Raw genomic sequence first — 12,209 nt, forward strand, 5'->3', positions numbered from 1 at the left:
CTGCTACAGGGTGGCACGGGTTCGCAAAATCACCTGTATATATACGTGATTTTGCAGTTCCGGATAGGGGGCGCCATTCGCAGGCTCGGCTGTCAATCATCGGGTGCTATCAGTGACTTTGGTCATCTTTGGCTGCCTGACCCCTTTGTAGTGAGTCTTCATCTGCTACTGGCTGTCCAGGTTTTGTGAGTATTTCAGGCCTTGTCTCTGACTTTGGACATGAAAGTTGCTGTACTGCCGCTGCAGTGTGTCTAGTGACCGGGGAAACAGTCCTGCTGTATCAGATGCTCTTATGAACTGGGGTCTGCTTTCAGAACTCCATCTGATAATGGTGATGTCTGTATTTTTCATTGGGTGTGCCTGGGTCCTCTACCCTCTTGGCTGAGGTTTCTACTATGCAGAATTCCATGACCCAAATTACCCACTTACTTACATTCTTCCAGCCCTGATTGCATATTCTGCAAGCGCCTTCTCCAGCAGATTTTACATCCAATTTGTCTGCAGCATTAGTGGCCTCTTAGCCTTCCTCTGCAGAGACTTTGATTCTGATGTGCTTTCCCCTTGAGATGCAGCCTTCTGCTGTCAATCCCATGTTAAAGCACTTGCTGTCTTTGTGTTTGCTTAGTGAGGATCTTGTTGAACTTTATCTGCGCCTGTTAGAAGTATCCTGGCTTATTTTTCACATTAGTCTCTTGCTTGTACATATGCGCAAGGCCCTTTGACTAAAGTGCTAGACAGCGGAACTCTCTTGCATGAAGTGGTTGATCGATTTGTCCTCCAAAGGACAGTGCCTGTTCAGACTGACTATGAATTCTATTGGGTGGCAACACCGCTCCCCCCCAGTTTGTTTCCCATCTAGCCATAAGTTCTGGCATCTCAAAGCTGAAAAATCCACCTGACAAGCCCCCCTCAATATGTACATGTACCCCCAGTAGGGGGATTTCTGTTGATGTTTGCAGCCATCTGGATATCTTGCATCCTTGACAGCTGGTAGCAAGAGGTGGCATCTTAGGGTCTTTTGTTCCCTGCCCGCTCTTTTGTTTTTTTTTTAATATCAAGCCTTCCCCGTTTTAGACCTCAAGACTGAATGTTTAAATTCAGGTACACAAATTCCAGATGGAATCTACCAGAATCATCATTGCTTCTGTTCACTAGGAGGACGTCCTGGTATCAATGGACACAAAAGATGCCATCTTAACATGAATGTATCCATCTTTCCATCTCACTGACATATTGTGTGTTTTTCTATAGGCCTTTTGCGCTAATAATTTGTGGCCCTTTTATGAGACATCTCTTCTGCACCTTGGGTGTTCATGAAGGTGCTTGCTCCAGTGTTAGCCCTTTTGCACTCCTGGGGTTCCCATTGTGGAAAGCTTGGACAGCCTTCTGTTGGGCTAACAGTCTGTGAAGGCTCTGGTGGACAATGTGACTCTGACTTTTTAGATGTTGCTAAGGTTAGTTGCTGAGGATCCTGAAACTTCAGAAATCATTTTTGGCTCTTACTTACCACTTAGAGTATCATGGGCTTCCCAGGCTAGAATTTTCCTTCTCTTGGAGAAACTTTGGGCTCTTAGGTCTCAAATCTGTGTTCAATCAACTGACCCTCTGCTTCTGCATGAGTGTTTTGGGGTTGACGGTAGTTCCTCCAAGGCAGCTCTCTTTGCCTAATATCACTGCAGACATTTGCAACACAACATTCCGCCATTGTGGTGCTGTCCCTGGACAAACCAACCCAACTGATGCCCAGGACAAGGCTTTCCCTAGCTTGGTGGCTTTAATGTTTGATTTAGAGAAGTAATTTATTTCTGTGTTTTGGAGAATCCTGGCAACAAAAGCCTGATTGGCTTGAGGGGGAGTCCTGGGCATATTGTTGGGATAGGGAAATTGGTCATCAGAGCAATCTTGTCTCCCGATAAACCCCTTGAATCTTCAGGTGATCTGGCTGTCCAGTGCTGGACCAACCTGTTGCAGGGCCATCCAGTTCAGATCCAGTCAGACAGTGCCATAGCAGTGGTGTACATTAATCATCAAAGAGGAGCAAGAAGGTTTGCTGTAGCAAGAAAGTTAGAGCGGATCCTGTCTTGGGTAAAACTTTGATTCCAGCCATGTCAGCCATTTACATCCCAGATATAGACAATTGGCAGGCAGTGTCTGGATTCAGAAGCGTGGTCTCTGCTGTTCCAAATGGGTGCCATCAGTGCATGATGCACCATGTACACTGCCTAGCTTGCAGGTTCCTGATCCCCTGAAATGTCTTCATCATCTGCTTTGCGGGGATGAGATGAAGGGCATTCTTGTAAACCACATTGTTCCGGGTTGGTCTGGGCAGATGTGGTATAGCAACCTGGTAAGACCTCTGGCAGATGCACTGTATGCTGTGTCAGACTGTCTGAATCTGCCACCCAAACGACCAGCTTACCACCCATCTATTCGGTCCTGGTTTTAACTGCATGATTGTTGAAACCAAGATTCTAAAGGACAGAGGCATCTTTGATTCTTTCATTCTACTGTGCTCAAGGCTAGGAGGTCCACCTTCCACAAAGGCTACCATCAGATGTGTAAGGTGTATTTTACTTGGCGCAAGTCTAAGAGCTTTCCCCTCAGGAGTTTCTCCATGAGAGGAATCCTCTTTTTATTTTTTTTACAGTTTGGTCTGGATCAGCACTTGACTCTAAGTACTGTCAAGGGTCAGATCTCTCCCATTCCTATTGCGTTTCAGGGACTTTTAGCTTTCCATTCTTGGAATAAGATCCTTGTGCAAATTGTCTAACATTTGGTACCCCCAGTCCAGTCCTGGTTGACTCTATGGGATTCAAATCTTGTTCTTTTCTAAAACTTCAATTTGAACCAGATTTTGAATCAGTTCAATTCCTCTCTCTACTCTGTCCCACGAGTTGATTTTCTGGAAATCACCTCAACTAGGCAAGGAACCCTTTTTGGTCTTGCACAGAAACAAGGTGGAATTGGAGCCCAGGACTTCCTTTCTTCCTAAGGTGATCTCTGCTTTCCATCTTAAACAGGACATTATTTTTCCAACCCTTCTTTTGGCTTCAGTTCACCAAAGGGAAATTTCCCACTATTGTTTAGATGTGATTCAGCATGAGCAAGCCTATCTTTCAGCCACTGCTTCTTTCGGCAAGACTAATTCCCTATTTGTCATTCACGATGAGCCAATGAAGAGCACCCTGGCTTTTTTTTCCAACATTTCTAGGTGACTCAGGTCACATTTCCCCCTTTTCTGTTAAGGTTTGCTCTACTAGAGCAGTGAGTGCCTCTTAGGCTTTTCAGCATCAGGCCTTTGTTTCCTAAATTTGTAAGGCTACTACCTGATTTTCTGTTTTTGCCTCATCTGATGCTAGTTTGGGGCACAAGATCCTGCAGACAGTCCCCAATTAATGTTGTTTTGTGTTGGACCTAATAGTGGTTATTTGCTGTGTTGAAATAAATAAAATGAATTCATTCACTGCCACACCTACTAAAAAGATTAATGGAAGTTGTTGCTAACACTTGCCTGTGTCACAGCCCGCAGAATGCCGTAAAGAAATATAAATAGTGTAGCACAAAATCATCAATTAAATCAATGTGCGTAATTTTACCCAGCACTCCAGTGCTGTAAAAATAAATGTGTACTAGCTCGCTAAACCTGCATTAATAAAAGGTGTAAATAAGTGAATAATGTGCATCAGTCTAATGGTGATCCTAAAATAAGCACCATAATATCAATTGAATTGTAAACATATGCAATATTGCCAAACAAATATTGCTCCGTGGCCACAGGTGTATAAAAATCAAGCACCTAGGCATGCAGACTGCTTTTACAAACATTTATGAAAGATTGAGGGTCGCTCTCAAGAGCTCAGGGAACTCAAGCCGTACCGTGATAGGTTGCCACCTGTGCAATAAGGCCATCCGTGAAATTTCCTTGCTACTAAATATTCCACGAAGAGCTAGGCCACGTAAAAAGACAGCGGGGTCTGCGCACAGTGCGCAGAAGTCGCCAACTGTCTGCAGAGTCAATAGTTGAAGACCTCCAAACTTCGTGTGGCCTTCAGATTAGCACAACAGTGCGTAGAGATCTTCATGGAATGGGTTTCCATGGCCGAGCAGCTGAATCCAAGCTTACATCAGCAAGTGCAATGCAAAGTGTTGGATGTAGTGGTGTAAAGCACACCGCCACTGGACTCTAGAGCAGTGGAGACGTGTTCTCTGGAGTGACGAATCACGCTTCTCTGTCTGGCAATCTGATGGACATGTGTGGGTTTGGGTGTTGCCAGGAGAACAGTACTTGCCTGAATGCATTGTGCCAAGTGTAAAGTTTGGTGGAGAGGGAATTATGGTGTGGGGTTGTTTTTCAGGGGTTAGGTTTGACACATTAGTTCCAGTAAAGGGAACTCTTAAGGCATCGGCATACAAAGATATTGTGCGCAATTTCATGCTCCCAACTTTGTGGGAACAAAGGTCCATAAAGATATGGATGAGTGAGTTTGGGGTGGAGGAACTTGACTGACCCGCACAGAGTCCTGACCTCAACCCGATAGAAGACCTTTGGGATGAATTAGAGTGGAGACTGTGAGCCAGGCCTTCTCGTCCGACATCAGTGCCTGACCTCACAAATGTGCTTCTAGAAAATTGCAAACATTCCCATAGACACATTCCTAAACCTTGTGGACAGCCTTCCCAGAAGAGTTGAAGCTGCTATAGCTACAAAGGGTGGGCCAACTCAATATTGAACCCTACGGACTAAGACTGGGATGCCATTAAAGTTCATGTGCGTTTAAAGGCAGGCGTCCCAATACTTTTGGCAATATAGTGTATATTACATTATATTTCTTTATTCACTGTGTTGCCACCCATCAGTTGGACTGCTTTAAGATGTCCCAAAGGATTAGGACTTCCTGTGCCCCTCAATGTACAGGAAAGAAAATTAGATTTTTTTTTTTTTGCTCACCGTAAAATCCTTTTCTTGGAGTTCATTGAGGAACACGGGTTGTATCCCTCTGTGTTTATGACCATGCTGTTGGTACCATTTTTAACAAAACTGAACCATGGTGGTAGTAAGAGGGGTTATACCTTGGGCTGGCCTACAGTGTTTTTTTCTTGCTGTATAACCCAAAGGTTTAAGATTTACTATGTCCCTCACTGGACTTCAAGAAAAGGATTTTATGTTGAGTATAATAATGTTTCCACCTCGCAAATCTGAATATCGTTGGTTGCCTTTTGATAGGGAAGACTTAGGCCCCTTTCAGACATGGCTGATCCCCGTTGAGCGAGCAGATGACAGATCTGTGTCTGCTCTGCTTCTGCAGAGTGGACAGACATGGACACAATCTGCTTTTTCCTATAGGGCGGTCGGATGAAAACAGACCACCTGTCTGTTTCCACCCAACTATCATCTGATCCACAGAATGGATGGGACCACATCTGTCTGTTTTTGGCGTACAGGATCGGATAAAACGCCAGGGGTCAGAGGAGGTCCAATGGATGGTTCAATCGGGTCCACCTGAAAAACTGATCGGACCGTCAGTATGAAAGGGGCCCAAGACAGTCATTTCAGAATTCCCATGACTCAGCTTCCAGCAAGGATTAACTGGAACAATACTAGAGGCAATTTACAACACACACTAATTCTGGTAGTATAATTATTAATGTGGAATGTATGTTTCTTGCTAAAGAACATTCTTTTTTTATCAGGCTGTTATGGGTAAAGTTCCACTTTAAGAAAAATTTCCCATTATATAAAACTTGAAGGAAAACAGAGTTGAGGGATTTACAAACAAAGATTTGAAACATGGTTCAGGCGTAGAGTTGAATGTAATAAAAAGGACTCCGGTTTTTGCCGTTACCTCAGCCAGCGCTGATAGACTCTGTACCCTGGACCTGGGTCACATATTGATTATGGGAAATACATCTCCTTCCAAGGGGCTGTCAGTGGTCAGGTTACACGGAAATAGAATACAAAATCAATGCACAAAATGGGATACATCTCTTGGCAATCAATATTTTGTACTGTACAGCCATGAATAAACCATCACATGGCCTGACTGCAAGGAGCGTGCTGTATAAAATGAATATGTAGATTATGCTGTGTTGTAGCCTTAATGAGAGCCATCAAGGTAACTCCTCACATTTCCAATTTAGTAAATAGTGTTACATTTGAAAACTCTAATCCAGTCACACAACTAATACAGACCAAGTTCTTATGCAGCTACAAATAACTGGAATATGCAGACCTTCGATGAGGTGAGCGACAGTTTTTCCTGCGCACGTTTAAGGCAGAAGTTTAAGCAGTATTTGATTATCAATTGTGAGATTGTAATTTGATATTTTTGAAGCTTTGAAGATGTCATTATAGATGAATTTTCCAAAAGATGATATACTTAGTGAATTATTATTTGAAACACAGTGGTCATTCTTACTGTATATACAAATGATACTGCATGGACAATTGGGTGTATGAATGTTAATCACACTTTGGTAAGTTATTCTTCTTTTTATGTGAGGCTGCATGTGTGTGTATGCATGTTTGTGCTGAGAGTGTGCTTAGCTTAAGAGACCGAGCTGTCACCGACAGCTCTCAGTGTTGTAGTGATGATCATTGGGAGCCGAGAGGGCCAGCTCTCGATCACAGGATCACTATAGTAGACTGAGATTGGCTATCCTGATGCAGCCTGCCCCTGTGTTTTTTCTCATCTTGAATGGAGAAAAACATGCATTGTATCTTTTTCTCCTTGATAGAGAAGATTGAAAACAAAAAAAAGTTGTGTAAAAAATAAAACAGCTGGATCTGGGTTTGAGCTAGGTTAGGATAAGGGTCAGTAGTAGTGAAAACTCGGCGATCACACTGATCACTGGAGTGCTGGGCTGTGGAGGGGGCAGGAGGGGCTGGCTCAGGCTGGCAGCAGATTGTTGAAAGGCTGAGCCAATTCCCAGTCCAGGCTTTTGGGTGGATCTCGACTGTATGTTCAGGAGCTTTTCAGAGCCTGGATTGGCTGAGTGACGTTAGCCGACAGTGAACATTAGCCCTTTGTTGGCTGAAAATGGGTCACAGGATCCATTGGACCCCTAGATCACCAGAATTAGTGTTCCCATTGGAAGATTTTCCCTCTATTACTTTTGTGGGACAACCCAAAATTTGGGATTTTCTTTTACTTTCACTTTAAAAAATAATGGTAAACATGACAAACAGGGTGAATCTCCCAAATGGGAGCACAGACAGCTATATTAACCTAATAGGTGTTCTAATCGACCTCCACTCTGTCCAAAACTAAAAAAAAGTTATACTTTAGTGTCAGTATGTTTTAGGTAGCATAAAAAAGCCAAATATGCATTTTTGTTTCTGGGTCCTACTACTTGTACACATTTGTGGTATTGCTGCGATCATCAGGAGCAGGAGAATTTGTTTTGGGTTGTTCTTTGGTGGTAGGATATGGTAATGGAAAGAAATATACAGCTAAATTTCAAATACAGTATTTGTTCACTATTTTGGGCCAGTTTTTTTTCATAATAATAACAAATAAAATAGGAGATATTACTCTTTACCAAATGAAAGCCCAATTTTTTCTGGAAAAAAAAAAGAACGTACATTTAATCTGCACACATGAAGTGGTTGTGATGGTTGCAAAATTTTGTTTATGCATTAAGATGTGATTTACCCTCCATCATGAAGGGGTTAAAGCGGTAGTAAACTTAAGAAAAAAAAAGAAGGATCCCCTGCAGGATAATGGCATAATGTATGCAATGGTATAATGGTACAATGTATGCATCTCATACTGAGGGGTGTTCAAGTCAAACCGAATCTTTTGAGTTTATATAATAAAAGAACAAATTTCAAGGAGTGGAAACTGCATTTATTATTTGACATACTCCCCTGCTACATTTATACACTTATCCCAGTGTTTAACTAATGCCTGGAAAACTTCAGCATAGAAAGATTTGTCAGTATGCCTGGATCATCCCAGGACAGCCTGCTTCACTTCATCATGCTTGTGTTTAACGCTCTCACAGAAAGATTTGTCTCTTATGCAGTTTCACGACAGATTATGCATCAGTTATATGGTCATCTTTGAAACGTTTACACTATTAAATGTCTTACTGCAGCCTACCGTCTCATCACCGTACTGTGCTTGACGTCTTCTGTAGATATCTGCAGGTTTTACACCTTAGTGTACAAGAAACTTCATCACCACACGCTGTTCCATGCACGCACTAACACTGTTGTCTGCCGTCTTGAGTAACGGTCTCTGGACTGGCCAGCGACGTGCACTGCCTATCAGTAATAGGACACACTTGCCACTTACTACTGCATGTAGTACCGCCACGCTAACATCCCTTTTTATACCTGTAAAATGAAAAGTCTCAGTTTGACTTGAATGCCCCTTGTACTTTCCTTAAAATGAAGCCCTCCAGTGACAAAGCCTCCATCTTTACCTGGTCTTCTTTCCAGGTTTGCGGGCTCTGGCTGTTTGAATGGCAGAACTGTGATGACGTCACACATGCGTGGACAGCATGCTGCCCATTGAGAGTACAGCGAGCATTCGCTGGTGACGTCACCAGCTGCTACTAAAGTAACTATCTCTTAAACAGTGCTTTTTATTAGATATTTCCTGTACCTATAGGTAAGCCTTATTATGGGCTTACCTGTAAGTACAAGTAAACAAGGGGGGCTTTACTACCACTTTAAGGGACCCAACATTTTTATCCATGCTATTTTCATTTTTTTTATTATTAAAAATATTCTGTCAAAAGCAAAAGTCTGATTTTTATTAAATATGGAACAATGGATGACATTACTTTGGCCAGTTTCAGGTTATTTCACAGAAAATTGTGGATTCTTTTTTCGTGGAAGGGTGCCAGCATATTTGTAGTATTAATATTATTAATTATTTACGGTAGTGGCTGTCAACCTAAGAGCTAAAATGGACCTCAAATGCAGCTTCTGACATCACTAAAGGGCCACACATAATGTTCAATATATGTAATACTTGAGAAGACTGTCAGTAACTGCAGACCTAATAGAGGATATGAGGGTCAGAGAGTGTGGACACATTTTTGGCTGGGGATATGCTGCAGAAGACAGTACAAAACTGGAAACATATTACATGAGACTCGTAGAGATCAATGCTATTACCCACCACAGATTGCTCAGGTCTGAGGACCGCACATCATACACCAAAGGGCCACAGGTTGGAAACCGGGGGATTACACTTTAAAATGATCTGAAACAATTTGGTTTGATTCATTCAGTTACATTTAGTTTAACCTTTGCTTACAATGATGTGACTACAACGTTTATCACTGTGTCAGTATACCATTGGCCTACATTGTAGACTCTGCTACAACCATTTTAGGCCCTGTCTCATACCTGAAGGCCACACAACTTTTTGCTCCAGGAATAGCCAATGTGTGGTGCACTAAACTTTGCTGTTTCCAGGGGCGAACTGACAACTCATGGGGCCCCCGTGTCCTTGCCCAAACTCAAAAAAGCCTATGAAAAGGGTACCAGGGGCATCTCATGGGGCCCCCTACTGACCCCAGGCCCCTTGGGCAGTGCCCGAGTTTCCAAATGGTCAGTCCGCCCCTGGATGTTTCCAATATTGTCTTTGGGAGGCTTTACTCAGGTAACAGTGGGATTCAGTTGTCCAGTTGACTTATGCCTTATACCAAGTCTGCAGTTATATGCAAAGAATTTGCCATTGAGCAGGGGATTCTTTATTGTTAAAGCAGTAAGGATGTGAAACTCCCTTCCACAATCAGTGGTGTCTGTTTCAAAAACCTCTTTGATGGGCATCTTAGTGAATACCATGTAAAAGGATATAAGAAATGATATTGGCTTAGACACACACATACACACACCCACCCACACAGGTTGAACTGGATGGACAGGTGTCTTTATTCAACCTTACCAACTTTGAGCTAGCAAAAGGCAAAAGATGGGCTTGAGAGTATCAGTTAGACTGGGTTGAGATCATACTGAGTATGGCCAGTTTTACAGGTAATTGGTGCAGGAGGTTGAGATAGAAAACCTGATTTACACAACCAATTACTAACAGTATAAGTGGCTTGTGCTATGCAAACTGATCTTATCTAACCTGAAGAAAATCTGACTTGTCATAAATATTTGTCCAAATGTTGCTCGATGTTCACTGGCATCAGATTTTTTTTGGCATGTGTTCTCTTATGTGCCCGTTTATAATCAACCGTTGATAAGTTCCTCTCAACACGTTGTGTGATTTAGCAATTCAACATATCAGCAGTTTAACCTGTCTCATACCTGCATAACTGCTTGTATGGTGTATTGTTTTGTGTTCTCAGCCTTTCACATAGTTGTGTAAGTGAAAAAAAAGTTGAAATTGATATCTTAAAGTTTCAATGTAACTAAAGTGTTATATATAAAATAAAGCTGCTAGTAATTATTGAGGCAATTATTAAAAATGATTCTATATCAGACTTGCTAAGCACATCTGACTCTCGCTCATGGTGACACTAACATTCCTTTTGTTTTTTGCAGGGAAATCCAAGTGGCCATGTGGAAAACCTAAGAGAGGAAGCCATGGAACCCACAAACCTTCCAAACAGGTGATACTTTCAGGGTTTATATCAGACCTGGACAAATTGTGACCCCCCCGGGCCACATCTGCCCTTTGGTTGTCCTTATCTGGCCCTCCATGCCTCCATTATCAGAGGCATGCTGACAGATGTCTGTGTGGAGAGCTGCAAGAACTGGAAGGAGAGAGTCTGATGAGCTGATCAGTATCAATGCTCTCCCGCCTCTCTGCTACCCAACCAAGTTCTTCCTGTGTTAGTGCCTGCATGCTACAAACTCCAGGAACCGTTCAGCTGTTCTTCATTCCAGGTCAGGATTTGCAGAAATCCCTGCTGTACCGATCTCAGGCTCTCCTTCTAGACACAGTGCTTTTCAGAGGGCAATTGAAAAGAGGAGAGGAGGTGTTATGCCTCCTCGCTGTATTAAAAAACCCTATAATACTGTACTACTGCTCTGCAATTCCATGCTCTATGTGTCTGAACTCAGCAATCACATGACCGCTGATCGCTGAGTTCTCACCACTGCTGTGAGCAGAGAGCGGTGACTGTCAGTCAACTGTCTGCTTTACCTACACTGTGCTCACTGGAGCGCTGGGCTGTGGAGGGGGAGGGAGTGGCTGTCTCAGCCTCTCAGCAGCTCACTGAGAGGCTGAGCCAGGTGCTGCTCTAGACTCTGGGATGGATACCGACTTTAAAGTCGGGATCCTTTCCCAGCCTGGACTGGCTGATTGACATCATCCGGCAGTGCGCTTCAGCCTGCTGTCAGCTGAAAATGGGTCACAGGAGTGCAGAACGTGCTGCACTCCTGTGATCCACTTAAGAAGTAGCGCCAACAGAGTTTTGGCTGTACTTCTCTAAGTTTGGCCCTCCACAACAGTCTGTTTCTTACGTGGTCCCTTGGGAAAATGAATCGCCCACCCCTGATTTATAATGTGCTAATGCAGTTATCAAAGTAAAGAATGACTCAGACTTATTGGGAGCACATTTCTAAAATATGGCCAAGTAGTTTTTTTGCACATTGCCTTATTTTGCTTTTTAAGTGTGTCTGCTTAGCAGTAGCTTATAAAAGTTTGACTTGGAATGTTATGATGCTAAAGGGTGCATTAGGAGAATGAGTTGAAAGGGAATGGATGTGGAGTACATGACACTGGCAATGTGTCAGACAGAACTAGGGAACTGGGAGATGATGGCAATGCCTTACATCATGACTATGTTTTATGAGCCAGCAACGCAGCCCAATTATATTGTATCTACACTGGGGACATTTTTGAGTAATTCCTGTCATGCCTATAATAATGGAATTGTTAGGCTAGGTAGAGGGGATGAGCACTAGAGGGAGCTTTAACTCTGGAAATCATAACTGTGATTTGATCTAAGTAATCTGCTATATAATTTACTTCTGTAATTATGAACGTGTATGCATGAAAGTCAAACATCTGAGATTCTCTTACAGTTTATTTTGCAATAACTGGTTGGGTTTTTAAATGTATCCTTTCTAGCATTGTGTTCTCCTATTAATTCAGACTGATGTTCCCTCACATGATTCTGGTTTTCTGGGGATTTTCACACATTTATCTTTATTCTTACAAGGGTTAAATCTTATTTAGAGTGCAATAAACACAAAGCAGGGATTGCACGGCAGAAGTTATTTGCTGCGCTGGCATAAC

The 12,209-nt window shown here is 42.7% G+C and overlaps 1 protein-coding gene across 3 annotated transcripts in view; it reads left to right on the forward strand.

The window, feature by feature from the left end:
* Window positions 1-12,209, forward strand: part of SCAPER (S-phase cyclin A associated protein in the ER) — a 363,489-nt gene that overhangs the window by 15,001 nt on the left and 336,279 nt on the right. For all 3 annotated transcript variants that reach the window (XM_089655289.1, XM_089655291.1, XM_089655290.1), the window contains exon 3: window positions 10,508-10,575. In XM_089655289.1, the coding sequence (XP_089511415.1) occupies window positions 10,508-10,575 (68 nt within the window). The remainder of the gene's footprint in view (window positions 1-10,507; window positions 10,576-12,209) is intronic.

This window comes from Staurois parvus, unplaced genomic scaffold, assembly GCF_062004578.1.
Source record: "Staurois parvus isolate SC_StPar_1 unplaced genomic scaffold, SC_StPar_1.0 ptg000832l, whole genome shotgun sequence".
In the NCBI taxonomy this organism is placed as follows: domain Eukaryota; kingdom Metazoa; phylum Chordata; class Amphibia; order Anura; family Ranidae; genus Staurois; species Staurois parvus.